The following is an 11,952-nucleotide window of genomic DNA, read 5'->3' on the forward strand; positions in this document are numbered from 1 at the left end:
GCTGGTGGTGATGAGAATTGAGGGGTTTTGCAGAGTAGCTGAAAATAAAGGACTGAAATATGGAATATTTTGGACAAAACGGAGCCCATTTTTCCTGTAAGAGCAGTTTCAGTGCTGTTTGGTGCGTGGAAAGGAGCGGGGCCGGGACTGTGGTGGGATCTGGCCCCGTTTTGCTGCCCACAGGGTTTGTTCCCAGCTCCCATCCCCGCCAGGGTGCTGCTGCTCCTCACTCCCACTCGCGGTTTTTTCTGGCCTTGTTTTCCTGTGTGCAACTGAAGAACTTGTTTTGAACTTTTCCTGGGGGCGGGGAGCAGGAAAGGCTGACGGGGAAAGCTTTTCTGACGCCGGCTGCTCCAAGCCTTGGTGGGGCAGAGCCCAGAGCTGTGACAGAGCTGTGACAGAGCTGTGACAGAGCCCTGCTGCTCCTGGAACACCTCTCTGGGGTGGCCCCGGCTGGATTCCCCGGCCGCAGGTCCCTCCTGTGCCCGGGACTCGGAGCTGTGCTCCCCGGGGATGCTCCTGTCCTGCCCGCTGCCCGCTCTGCTCGCGGCTCTGGGGAGGAAACTTGTCCTGGCAGAAACCGGGAGAGGGGAAATTGGAGAGCCCTGCAGGGAGCGCGTTCCAGGGCACGGCTGGGGCTCGGGCAGGTTTCTGCAGGCAGCTCCAAGGCTCAAAACACTTGGCAGGAATTCGGATACCGCTGCTTCTTCTTTTTTTTTTTTTTTTTTTTTTTTTTTTTTTTCCGTTTTTTGAGTGATATTTGGATTTTTTCAAATCATTGTCAATTCTTGGTCAGATGCAGAGGATTTTCCTTTTTATTTATTTTTTTCTTTCCCCTCTTGCTTTCCTTTTTCTCATAGACATTAAAATATGATTTTTCCTACCCAGCTGTCCCGGTGCCCTTTGCCATGAACACAGCTCTAATTCCTTTGTTTACAGACAGGGCCATCACGATATCAAGGGCTGCCCTCGGTTGCAGTTTTCTGCTTGCACATCCTGCAGAACCCCATCACTGACAGGTTACACCACTGGAAATGCACTCCCAGTCCCAAGGGAGATGAGAGGATTGTAGGAGGGCTTTGGCTTGGTTTGACATCACATATCTGCACACTGCTGGTTTAGAGAAAATACTGTGAAGTTTACGTCATTTCCAAGCCCTAAATTTGTGTTTTTTCTCTGTGCGACCAAATTGGGAATTGCTGCCTTGAAATTTTGTGGTTGGAACAGTGGCTGCTCAGAGCCTTGGCTGCCGTCCATGTTCCCAGTGCCCTTGGAGCTGGGTGGCTGAGGCTGATATTCTTATCTGCACCCCTAAATTTAGCCTGGCAGCCCCTGGAGTATGCAGTGTCCACACTGCAAATAGCAGAGAGGACTCTGAAGACATCCAGCTCCTGCCTTTGCAGTGGCTGAGCTGTGAGGGGAGGGCTGCTGCTCGGGGTGCCTCTCAGCTCCATGGCAGAGGGGCTGCATGACAGCTCCTGTCCGAAACCAGATCTTCGAAAGATGGCTACGAAGACTCACCAGATCTTGTGCCAGCTGCATTTTTCCTGAGAATTTAATGTACCAGGAAAGGGTCACGTTTCAGGCTGGAATAAACCAGATTCAGACAAGTCTCAGAACAACAGAAATCAACCTCATGCAACATCACTCAGCCCTGGGGCAATGTGTGGCTCTCCCCAGGAGTCTGTCCCGTAGGGTCTGGGTTTAACTCAGCCTTAAATGCTCTCCCCAGCCGCTCCCTGGTCCTGTCTGTGCCTTATCCCGTCTGGTTTCTCTCTGCTCTGTCCCAGTGTTTATAATTAAACAATTTTGCAGTTGGCACAGAGGCTGTGGCCATGGTGTGCTCCGGGCCGTGGGGTGCTGTGGGGTGCCGTGGGATGCTCTGGGGTGCTGTGGGATTCTGTGGGCTTCTGTGGGATGCTGTGGGGTCACTGTCACTGTTGGAGTGGTGTCAAAGGGTTAGCAAGCTCCGTGCACACTGAATTTATTGTGTGCTTCAAGCAAGGCTTTAGGCGGTCCTTGTGGCAGAATCAGTGATTAACACCGGTCTAATTGCCCCTCTGCGAGGAGCCAGCGCCGGCTCAGGGCCCTGCAATGCCCCGGGGAAGTGGCAGCAACCCGGGCCCGGCGGGCTGAGCTGTGTGCGGTGCCCACCCGAGCGTGCGGGGCAGGAGCGGGACAGGAGCCGGGCAGGAACGGGGCAGGAACGGGGCAGGAGCGGGGCAGGAGCCGGGCAGGAACGGGGCAGGAGCGGGGCAGGAGCGGGGCAGGAGCCGGGCAGGAGCGGGGCAGGAGCGGGGCAGGAGCGGGGCAGGAGCGGGGCAGGAACGGGGCAGGAGCGGGGCAGGAGCCGGGAAGGAGGGGAGCAGGAGCGGGGCAGGAGCGGGGCAGGAGCGGGGCAGGAACGGGACAGGAGCCGGGCAGGAGGGGAGCAGGAGCGGGGCAGGAGCCGGGCAGGAGGGGAGCAGGAGCGGGGCAGGAGCGGGGCAGGAACGGGGCAGGAACGGGGCAGGAGGGGAGCAGGAGCAGGGAAGGAGCAGGGCAGGAACGGGGCAGGAGCGGGACAGGAGCCGGGCAGGAACGGGGCAGGAGCGGGGCAGGAGCGGGGCAGGAGCGGGGCAGGAACGGGACAGGAGCCGGGCAGGAGGGGAGCAGGAGCGGGGCAGGAGCGAGCAGGGCAGGAGCGGGGAAGGAGCGGGGCAGGAGCGGGACAGGAGCCCGTCCTCTGCAGGGCTGGGCTTTAGCTGGCTAATCCCCTTAGCTGTCTTAGCAGCGGCTATTTTGACTGCTCACAACCCTCTTTGCTTTAAGCTCATAACCCCGGGGCTGGAACCCTGGGAAGAGGAGGTGTGGGCAGCAGGGCAGGCGAACCCGGGAGTTTTGGGGGGCAGCCTCACCCGGAGCCCCCCGGTCACCTCAGGGGCTCCTCTCCTCCCTTTCCCAGTGCCCCTTTCCCGCGGGGCAGGGTGACAGCCCTGGAGGAGCGCTGGTCCCGGGGGCTGAGGGCGATCGAGAGCTCCCGGCTGCCCGGGACGGGCTGGGACTCTCACCCCGGTTTGACTCGCGTGAGCTGGGCTCTGCCAGCCCTGGGAGCGCCTCCATCCCTGCCACAGCCACAGGCACCCGCTCCCTGCCGTGTCCGTGCCCCAGGTGAATTCCAGCCCAGCCTTCCCTGCCCTGAGGCCCTGCTGGAAATGTAAAACCTCTTGAAAAGCTGGGATGGGCAGGACAATGGACTCTCCCCAGCTGATGGCTCCCTTCAGGCCTGAATTCTCTGTTTTCCCACAAAACTTCCATTGGTACCAGTGAGGGGTGGGACTGTTCAGCCTTGCCAGAGACCAAAGGGTTTGTTACAGACTAAATGAAGTAATTCTCAAACTCTATTTTAAATTAAACTATAATTTTGATTGAGGAAAAAGTACTTTAAATTTGAAAGCTTGAGCAGAGTTTTTGTGCAGATACTGGGTAGGATTCTTTCTCCACTATGTGCTGCTGGGTTTGTTTTGGTAACAGAAATAACTGTCAACAAAATGAATTGTGGGTTGTGTATTATGAAAATGAAATAGTGAACTCCAGCCGTATTCGGATATTTTCAGGTTCGGATATTACGTTGTGCAGCTCTGGGAGGAGCTGTGCATTGGGCACTGAGGTCTGGCAGGGCTTTTTCATTTTCCATGATCCAGTGTTTGGCTCAGTTGTTTTACTTTTAGAGAGTGGCACATTGCTGGTGCTTCTCCGTTTCTGTGAGATGTGTATCCTGCTCCTCCTCCTGCCCCGCGGGTGCCTTTGAGCAGATAAAGAGGATTTTCTGCCCTGGTCAGGACTGGCAGGGCCAGTTCTCCTGCCCTCCCCTCTGAAGTGTGGTCGGGATCACTCAGCTGTGGCTGGCTGGAGACTTTATTTTACTGACATGACACAGTCCTAAATGCAACAGATTCTTGCTAAGCCCCAGAACATTTTTTAAATAGGTGAAAGTCCTCTAATGATCCTGGCAGCGCTCTGAGCAGAGCCTGAAGCCTGCAACAGTTTCCTCACCCTCCAGCCTGACTGTGCCATCTCTGGGTTTTTCCATGTGACACCCGGTGACTCTGGAATCCAATATTACTCCACACACTCAGGTGTCTGTGGTGGCTTTGTGAAAGATCCCAGGAAAGGTGGAAGGGTTTTGGTTTTAGGATTTTTCGCTGTGCAGCAGCTGGAGCCTGTTGGAGGACTGCCAGGGCAAGAATGGGGTTTAGATTTATTTTTAACCAGGTCTGTGCACACGTGGCCATGGCAGAGACAAATCTGTGCCATTGAACCCGGATAACCCCTGAAGTACAGCCCCACCTCCAGGTCGGGCATGTGGCACCCGGTTGACACAAATGCCACCTCCTCCCCAGCTGGCCCCTTTGGGAAGGAGCAGAGGGACAGGCAGAGCAGAGCAGCCCCGGAGCAGCCTCTGTGGGGTTTTATGGGGAGGGGGCAGCCCCCTGCTCCTCCGTCCTCTGCGTCCCCCCCTGCCCCGCAAAAGGAGCCAGAGGTGTGAGCAAAACTTCTGCAAATCAGCAGGAGAAGGCGTGGAAAATAAAAGCAGCAAGAGAGAGCACTGGTACCATATAAAATATTTATTGATCTTGCAAAATGGTGTAAAATGCGTCCGTAAGAAAAATAAGAAACCGTGCTGTGCGTCGTGCACAGGTTTATACCAACAAAAGGTATTTTTCCCCACTGCTGCACAGCAGCAAATATAACCCTTCACTTCTGGCGAGTCTCACACGTGCGGTCTCCTTCAGCCGAGCCTTCTCTTCGTGCTGGAACCCCCTGGGCGGGCGGAGTCTCTGTGCGGTGCGGGGCCGGCCTAGGACGCGTGCTGCCGGGTCACCAGGGCCCTCTGCAGCGCCGGCGGTGCCTTGCCCTTGTCCAGCACCAAATCCTCCTGTTTCTGCGGCAGCCGCTGCTCCCGGGGCGCCGCGGGCTTGTTCTTGTCCTCCTCCTCCTCTAGCCTGGCCTCGGAGCTGAAGGGGCTGCACACGGTCTCCACCAGCCCGATGACCACCCCAAAGAACGCCAGCACGCTGCCCAGCATGTACAGCTTGACCATCTTCCTGTTGGGCTTCTGGCTGAGCATTTCTTTGGCGAAGGGGATCAGCTCGTGCATGGTTTCCATCTCAGTTCTGCAGCAGCGGGTTTAGATGTCACTTCTGGAAGAGAAGAGAGAGAGGGACACGAGTTAAATCCAGCTGCTGTGGTGGCAGAGCTCTCCGGGCTCCCCGAGCTCCCCGCAGACCCACAGCTGTGCTTTAAATGGGGATCGGCGATTTTTGCTGAAGGTTTGCCTCAGGAAAACGCAACCACCGTGTCCCCGCGGTGCCCCAGGAGCGAGCCACCCTCCCCAGGCTGCGGTGGGGGCACACACTGCTGGTCCCAGGCGCTTTGAGCGGCGTCCCGTCCGTCCCACCGCATCCCCTCCCCTCGCAGCCCTTACCGGCGGGGTTGCTGTGCTGAGCTGAGCTGCGCAGTGAGCGCTGCGGTGCTGCTGCGGGGCTGTGCTGAGCTGTGCAGTGAGCGCTGCGGTGGTGGTGCTGCGGGGCTGTGCTGCTGTCGCTGTCGCAGCCGCTCCGCTGCAGCTGCTGCCCGGGGCCGCTGCCGCCGCCTTTTATCGCTGGCGGGGCGGGCGGGGCGGGGGCCGGGCCGGGAGCGGGGCCCGGAGCTCGGGCCAGCCTGGCCCCCCCGCGCTTGGCAGCTCCTGCCCCTAATCCGGCCAGACGAAAAAAAAAAAAAAACAAAAAAAAGCTTTTTTTTTTTTTTTTAAACCCTTTCCTCCCACATTTTGTAATTTTTTAAAATTATTTTTTTAATCTCCTCTTTCCAGTCCTCATTGCATTTCTTTCTCCTTCCATTTCTCATTGTGTTTTCCCATCCCTCCTTCCATTTCTCCTTTTTCTCTTAAAAAACGTATGCTTTTCCTTCCTCCACAAACACCCCAAGGTTGTCTCAGTCTAATTCCCGAACCAGAGATCTGATGCCCGACTTGTCGTGCAGCTCTGTACCTGCTTCTGCAATAAATATTTCCTATGTTCATAGAAGCTTTGCCGATTGCCTGGGAGGCAGGGAGAGGGTCTGTACCCATGGCTCCCAAAACAGGGCAGCGTTTGGATCAGGGCCTGCGGCCGTGCGCGGCCAATTCAGCAAGATGTCCTTGCCTTGCTGCCCACTCTCGGGGAAGGGGGTGAGAAAACGCCCCAGGGACGCAGCGGTGTCACCCGGCCGAGGTGTGAGGTGTTTGTGGAGGGTTTCTCCAGGTGCCTCAGCAAAGGGAACCATCAGCAGGTGATTCTGCAGCTGTGACAGCCCCTGACTTCCTGGGAGTGAGAGAACTTTGGGAAGCTCCAAAGCTGGGGGAAGTTACATCAACTTCAGATCCACTCTTCACTTTTCCTGCCCTTGGTGCTGAATCTGTGTCACCCCCTTTGTGTCACCCCCTTTGTGTCACCCCCTTTGTGTCACTCTCCGTGCCACCTGCAGGACGGTGCTGTTTCCATCCTGGGCTGCAGCCAGGCAGTGTTGCACCAATAACCCCCGGCATTACTGATGATGCAAGAACGATTGCATCATCATCATCATCACCATCATCTGCTCCGGCTGCAGGTCCGTCCGAGCAGACACTGCTCTGGCTGCAGGAATGCTCTGGGTTCCATGCAAATCTCAGCAGCTGCTAAAGCCACGAGAAAGTTGTTGGGATTTCCAGCAGATGATGGGCTCTGGGACAGACTTCTTGGCTGCTCCGTGTGGTTGAGAGGATGGGAAATGCTCTGCTAGGCAGTGTATAGGAATTAAAATATCAGCTGATGTTGTGGCAGCAGTTTCAGGGAGAGATTGGTGCATGTGGAAGGAGGAAAACTCATGCCCTCCCTTCCTTCCTTCCCTCCTCCCCAGGCTTTGATGCCCCCCACACTGCTCGGTTCCCTGCCCACGAGACTGTGGACACTGCTGACCCGCCCCAACCAGGGCCACGGCCCTTGAATTTCTGGGGTTTTCCTTCTCTCCAGAGCTGAGCTGTGCCCGGGGTGTGTGGGGCAGTGAGTCACCCCTGGCTCCTCACATCCCGCACGTCCCGGGCTGGCCGGAGGCTGCCCTGCCCCGCGGCAGCACCACGCTCCAAGGAAACGCTCCTGGTGAAAACTTGGGTGGTGTTTTTTTTTTTTTTTGGTTTTTTTTTTTTTTTTTTTTTTTGCAAGTTTTGAGTCTGCTTAGGAAATTGTATTGCAAGACTGGTTGTAAAAGTTGCTAAAGACTTGTCTATCCCTCCTCAGCGTCTGGGGCTTTTTACTTTAAATAAAGGGTCCTTATCTTCTCTGCCAACTTGGCAGCCGAGGTTGCAGCTGATTCCTGCGTTCGGGCTGCGTTTTTCCTCTTCTGCAACACTCAACAAAATGGCCATTGGAGAAAAGATAGCTGGAGGAGACAGCGACCAGACAGGGGAAGTTCAAGGTCACGGCTCCTCCCGCCGGCTCTTTGGGGGTCATTGTGCTGCCCCTTCCAGCTCCAGGGAGAGGCGAGGGCTGCCCTGGCCCTGCTCAACCCCAGCAGCAGCGGCTGAGCTGCTGCCGGGCCCCAACACAAAGGGCACTCTGAAGCGTTGGAATTGTGACATTTCACCTACAAAAGTGATTTTTGGTTGGTTTTGGTTTTTTCCGACAGGGTTTTTGTTACCTGCTGAACCTTGTGTTTGCAAGTCTTTTCCTGAGGGCTGGGAAGGGTATTTTTGTTGGTAAAATACTGATGGAGATGTCCGTGCATTCCAAAAGTAGTGAGAGCTGGAGCTTTTGGGCTGACACAGAGCTGAGGATAATTTAATAAATATTTCATTTAATAATAAACTAATCAGCTGATAATTATCTCTGGCAAACACTTCTCATAGCAGCACTCAGATTGTGTTGATCTAATTTAACAACATTTAATTCAATTTTGGTTTACATTTCAGTAACAAAGTCCATGCAACTCATTGTGTGGACGTTTAAATTGAATTAAGTGGATAAAACGATTAATGGTTAACACTAAATTAGACTAATTTTAGCTGTTCTAAATCTTATTTAGAAGAGTCTGCATGAGGATGTTGTCAGGTTTAATCGCAACTTTGATTAAACCAGGCTTTGTGGCTGGGGGATCTGCACGAGTTTAACGTCACCGGGGGGGAAGAGCTGTGCTTGAACTTTCGAAGCAACGTCAGCAGCTGCGGCTTAACCCAAATCTGGCAGGGAGGGGAGGCTGGGGTGCGGCAGCTCGGGGCATGATGCTCCTCAGCCGCCCGGAGCCGCCAGCCGAGGAGAGCTGCCTGGAGCTGCTCTGGAGGAGGGCGCAGGGGATGCTGAGCTGCAGCACTGGGGTGCCTCTCCCAGAGCTGAGCGTCCTCCTGGCACGGCTGGCTGGCACGGGTCACCTCGGTGCCCAGGGGTGACCTTGGCGATGCTCTCGGGCGCGGAGCCAGCCCCAGCCCTGCGGAGGGTTCCAGGTGCTCGGCTCCGGTTTCACCGGCCCGGGGCTGGCACACTCCCTGCTGGCACGGCCAGGGGCACGGCAGGCGCTGGCCACGCCGCGGGTGCGTGCTGGAGGCTCCGGGAGGAGGAGAACTGCCCTGGAAGGGGCTGGGAGGGAAAGGGAGCTGCCCCTCCTGCCACAACACCCCCAGAGCAGGCCCAGGACATCTCCAGGATGTGCGATCTGCTCGGGCACAAGCTGCTGCAGGTGGTGTCACCCTGAAACACTCAAGGGAATAAGGACAGAAAAAGGAAAGGAAACCCTAAAGCCCAGCAAGCCGTTAAAGATCTCTCCATTGAAAATGAATAAATAATGCAGGTTTGGCTCCACTGGCCCAGCTGTGCCTGCCGGGCTGGGCCCAGAGCAGCCTCCCCAGGCTGTGGTGGACACAGGGTGCAGACAGCTCTGGCCACGTGGCCGGGCCGTGGTGACCTGGTCACTGTGGCGACCTGCTCTGCGCGGGCTGAGGAGCGATGGCAGCCCTGGGCAGGTCACAGAGGCACAGCCACAGGGACTCTGCTCTTGGTGCCCAGCTCTGCCCTGTCCCCCTGCCTCTGGGGGCAGCTCCTTGAGTGTGGCACAGCCACAGTGGGCTTGGCAGCAGCACGGGAACTGCACAGAGCTGTTGCCTCATCTCCCGCGTGCCCGTGAGTGGACAAGGGTCGGGCACTGCTGGGCACTGCCTGTGAGCAGTGTGAGCTCCAGGGGCTGTGCCCAGCCTTCAGCCCAGCCAGGCAGGGCAGCAAAGGTGGGACCAGCCTCTGTTCTGCTTGTGCAGCTCAAAGCTGGCAGGCAGGAGCAGCAAACAGCATGTCCTTCGTGTCACATGGGGGAATCTGTGCCTTAAAGGGCGCTCCTAAATGTCCCTAAGTGTTAGTTTAAACTTCTGCCCTGGGTGTTGCAGGGAGAGGCTTTTGGGGGGTTTGCTGGCTAGCACCAGGGGTGCAGAGACCTCTGCATTCCGCTGCCTGGAAAAGCCAAAACCCTCCAGAGGTGAGCTGGATGCTTTCCTAATGGAATATTTTCCTGTTTAGAAAATGAGGACGTGACAAAAATAACGCTGTTCCCCTGCAAGGATAATTATATCAAGGTCCCGGTGGAAAGCGAGCACAGCGCCAGCCTGTGCCCTGCCAGCTCTGCACCGCGTCCCTCGTGCCTGGGGGGCTGAGCAGCCCAGCCCTCCTGCTCCACGGGGGATACTGGGGATACTGGGGCATTCTGTGCCAACCCATCGTGGCCACAGGGAACTCCACGGGGTGGGGAAAGGAGCTTGGGGGGGAAAAGGAAAACCCAACTTAAGGGCAAACCCTGAGCCTTTGCTTTGCTGTGCAAGCGGTGTGGAAGGGATCTGGGACAGCTGCTGTGCTCCTGTGCCGGGCTGGGTGTGGAGCAGGTCCTGAGCTCTGTGCTGGCCACAGCTGCCCCTCCATGGCAGCACGGGCCCTGTCCCAGCTGTGCCCGCAGCTGGCACTGCCGCAGGGCTGCGCAGGAGCCTGGGGCCACAGCGCTGCTGCCCTTTGGAGCCTGCTCCCAGAGTTATTGGAATTTAAACCTCAAGTAGGTCAGTGCCGTTTTAGTTCAAAGTTTTATTTGCTTTCAGAGCAGGTTTTCAGAACATGAATTGGAATTTCGTCAGGAATTCCTGAAATGCTTGTAAAGGAGATCATGGTAATTAGCAAAGCCAGTGATTTCAATCATCTCTGCTGGAACAAGGAGGTGGTTTGCTGGTCAGATTTGGATTAAAATGGGAAATGAAAAGATTAGGTGAGGGAAAACCTCTTTTATTACTGATATCATTAATCCTCCAACGGAGAGGGTTATCAGAAAGTTACAACATGAGACATAATTTCTTACCCCTGACAAAACTCTCCCAAGTTTTCCTCTTCCCAAGCAGCTTCAGTGCCTCCATCTCCATGTCCCATGACTCTTCCAGGCTTTTCCCACAAAGGTTGCAGGCACCTGACAGGACTCAGGCTGTGCCTGCCCAGTGATGGAAGGTTTCATCCCAGCTCTGGGAAGTCAGGGGCTGGAGGGGGCTGGGAGTCCGGACTCTGCCCTCCCCTGTGCCAAGATCCTGCTCGGCATAAGCAAATTATCCCCGTGGCTGTTTTTTTCCATTGTAAAGCAGCTGCTCGTGCAGCAAATGTGATTTCAGGAATTGTGCTTCAGACATTTGTTAATCCTTCAATGAAAATTGTAACAGCAGCATTAAGTATTGTTCAATTTCTGTATGCTTGAACTATAAAACTATCCTCAAGCAGCATCCTTTTCCTTAGTGGAGGTTTTGCATTTCAAGGGATTATATGTTCTTTATGCAGTGCTCTGTCCTTGATTTCCAGTTCCTTTTGTGTTTCTGTCAGCTCCAAAGAGAGAAGTTAGAAACTAAACAGAGCAGGAACATTCCCGCCTGGCCAGGGCTGGCTGAGGGTGTCACAGCAGCTGAATCCAAAGCTGCTGAACTCACACAGTGCCCTTGGAAAAGCTCCCAAGGGAATGGAGTACTCGTGTGCCTCTCATCTGAACAGAAAGTAATGTCAGCCTGGAGGAAGTAAAACAGAGCCACTCATGCAGGAGTCACATCCTTTCCCACTTGGGCTGCAAGGCCTGAGTGTGCTCAGTCCTGAGTTCAGCCAGTTCTGACTTCACCCTGTGAGTGCAGAGGGGGACCTGCAGCGCCTTCTTTCCCTGTGCTCATCCCACCCCAGATCCCTTCCTTCCCTGTGCTCATCCATCCCCCTCTAGAGCCCTCTCCCCCGTTCCATCACCGATGCCAGAGCCCAGAAGGAGCCTGGGGAATCTGCCTGGGCAGGGGGACTGGGGCTGCCTCTCCCCATAGAGACCCAAATTCTCCAGGCAGAGGCTGGCAGGAATTAGCCAGTGTGACCCTGCGACAGGGTGGCACACGTGGCCCTGGCTGGCAGGGCTGTCCTGCTCCCTGCCGTGGTTTTTCTTTCCAACAGCCTCCTGTGATGACTTTCTGCTCCCAGCGCTGTGGCTTCACCTGAAACTCAAATCCATCAGTCTGGGCTGCTGGCAGTGGGGCAGGGTCAGTGTCCTCTAAGTGTCCCCTTCACCCGCTGCTGGCTCTCAGGCCTGGTGATGCCACCCTCTGCACAGGTACAGCATCACCTGGGGCAGAGCCTTCCTGCCCTGGGGCCCTGCTGGGCTGGCTCAGGGCTCCTGCCTGGCACAGGGCTCGGCCTGTCCTGCTCCTGTGGCATTCCTGGGCATGGGGAGCAGCAGCCGGTGCTGATCTGCCCTGGACAAGAGGCTCCCCGCAGTAATGTCCCCTGCTGCCTCAGGGCAGGGGATGTCCCATGACTCAGAGCATGATTTCCTGCAGGAGTTAATGGTATTTGTTTTCCAGGGAATGTCTGCCCAGCCCTCTGAGGGCTGTGGGCACAGCCTGGCACAGGTTGGCACAGGCTGGAG

The 11,952-nt window shown here is 56.1% G+C and overlaps 1 protein-coding gene across 1 annotated transcript; it reads right to left on the bottom strand.

Moving 5' to 3' along the window:
- Positions 1–4,592: 4,592 nt before the first annotated feature.
- Positions 4,593–5,603, bottom strand: G0S2 (G0/G1 switch 2). The gene is made up of 2 exons (XM_068173577.1): positions 5,468–5,603; positions 4,593–5,183 (listed from the first exon to the last, which is right to left on the bottom strand). Exon 2 carries the CDS (start codon positions 5,147–5,149, stop codon positions 4,841–4,843), a length of 309 nt encoding a protein of 102 aa, XP_068029678.1. The 5' UTR covers positions 5,150–5,183; positions 5,468–5,603; the 3' UTR covers positions 4,593–4,840.
- Between the last annotated feature and the right edge of the window lie 6,349 nt (positions 5,604–11,952).

This window comes from Anomalospiza imberbis, chromosome 26, assembly GCF_031753505.1.
Source record: "Anomalospiza imberbis isolate Cuckoo-Finch-1a 21T00152 chromosome 26, ASM3175350v1, whole genome shotgun sequence".
NCBI classification, from domain to species: Eukaryota; Metazoa; Chordata; class Aves; order Passeriformes; family Viduidae; genus Anomalospiza; species Anomalospiza imberbis.

What these genes read in the sequence shown, in the direction of transcription:
- G0S2 (XM_068173577.1), bottom strand. Translation starts at nt 5,149, where the DNA reads ATGGAAACCATGCACGAGCTGATCCCCTTCGCCAAAGAAATGCTCAGC.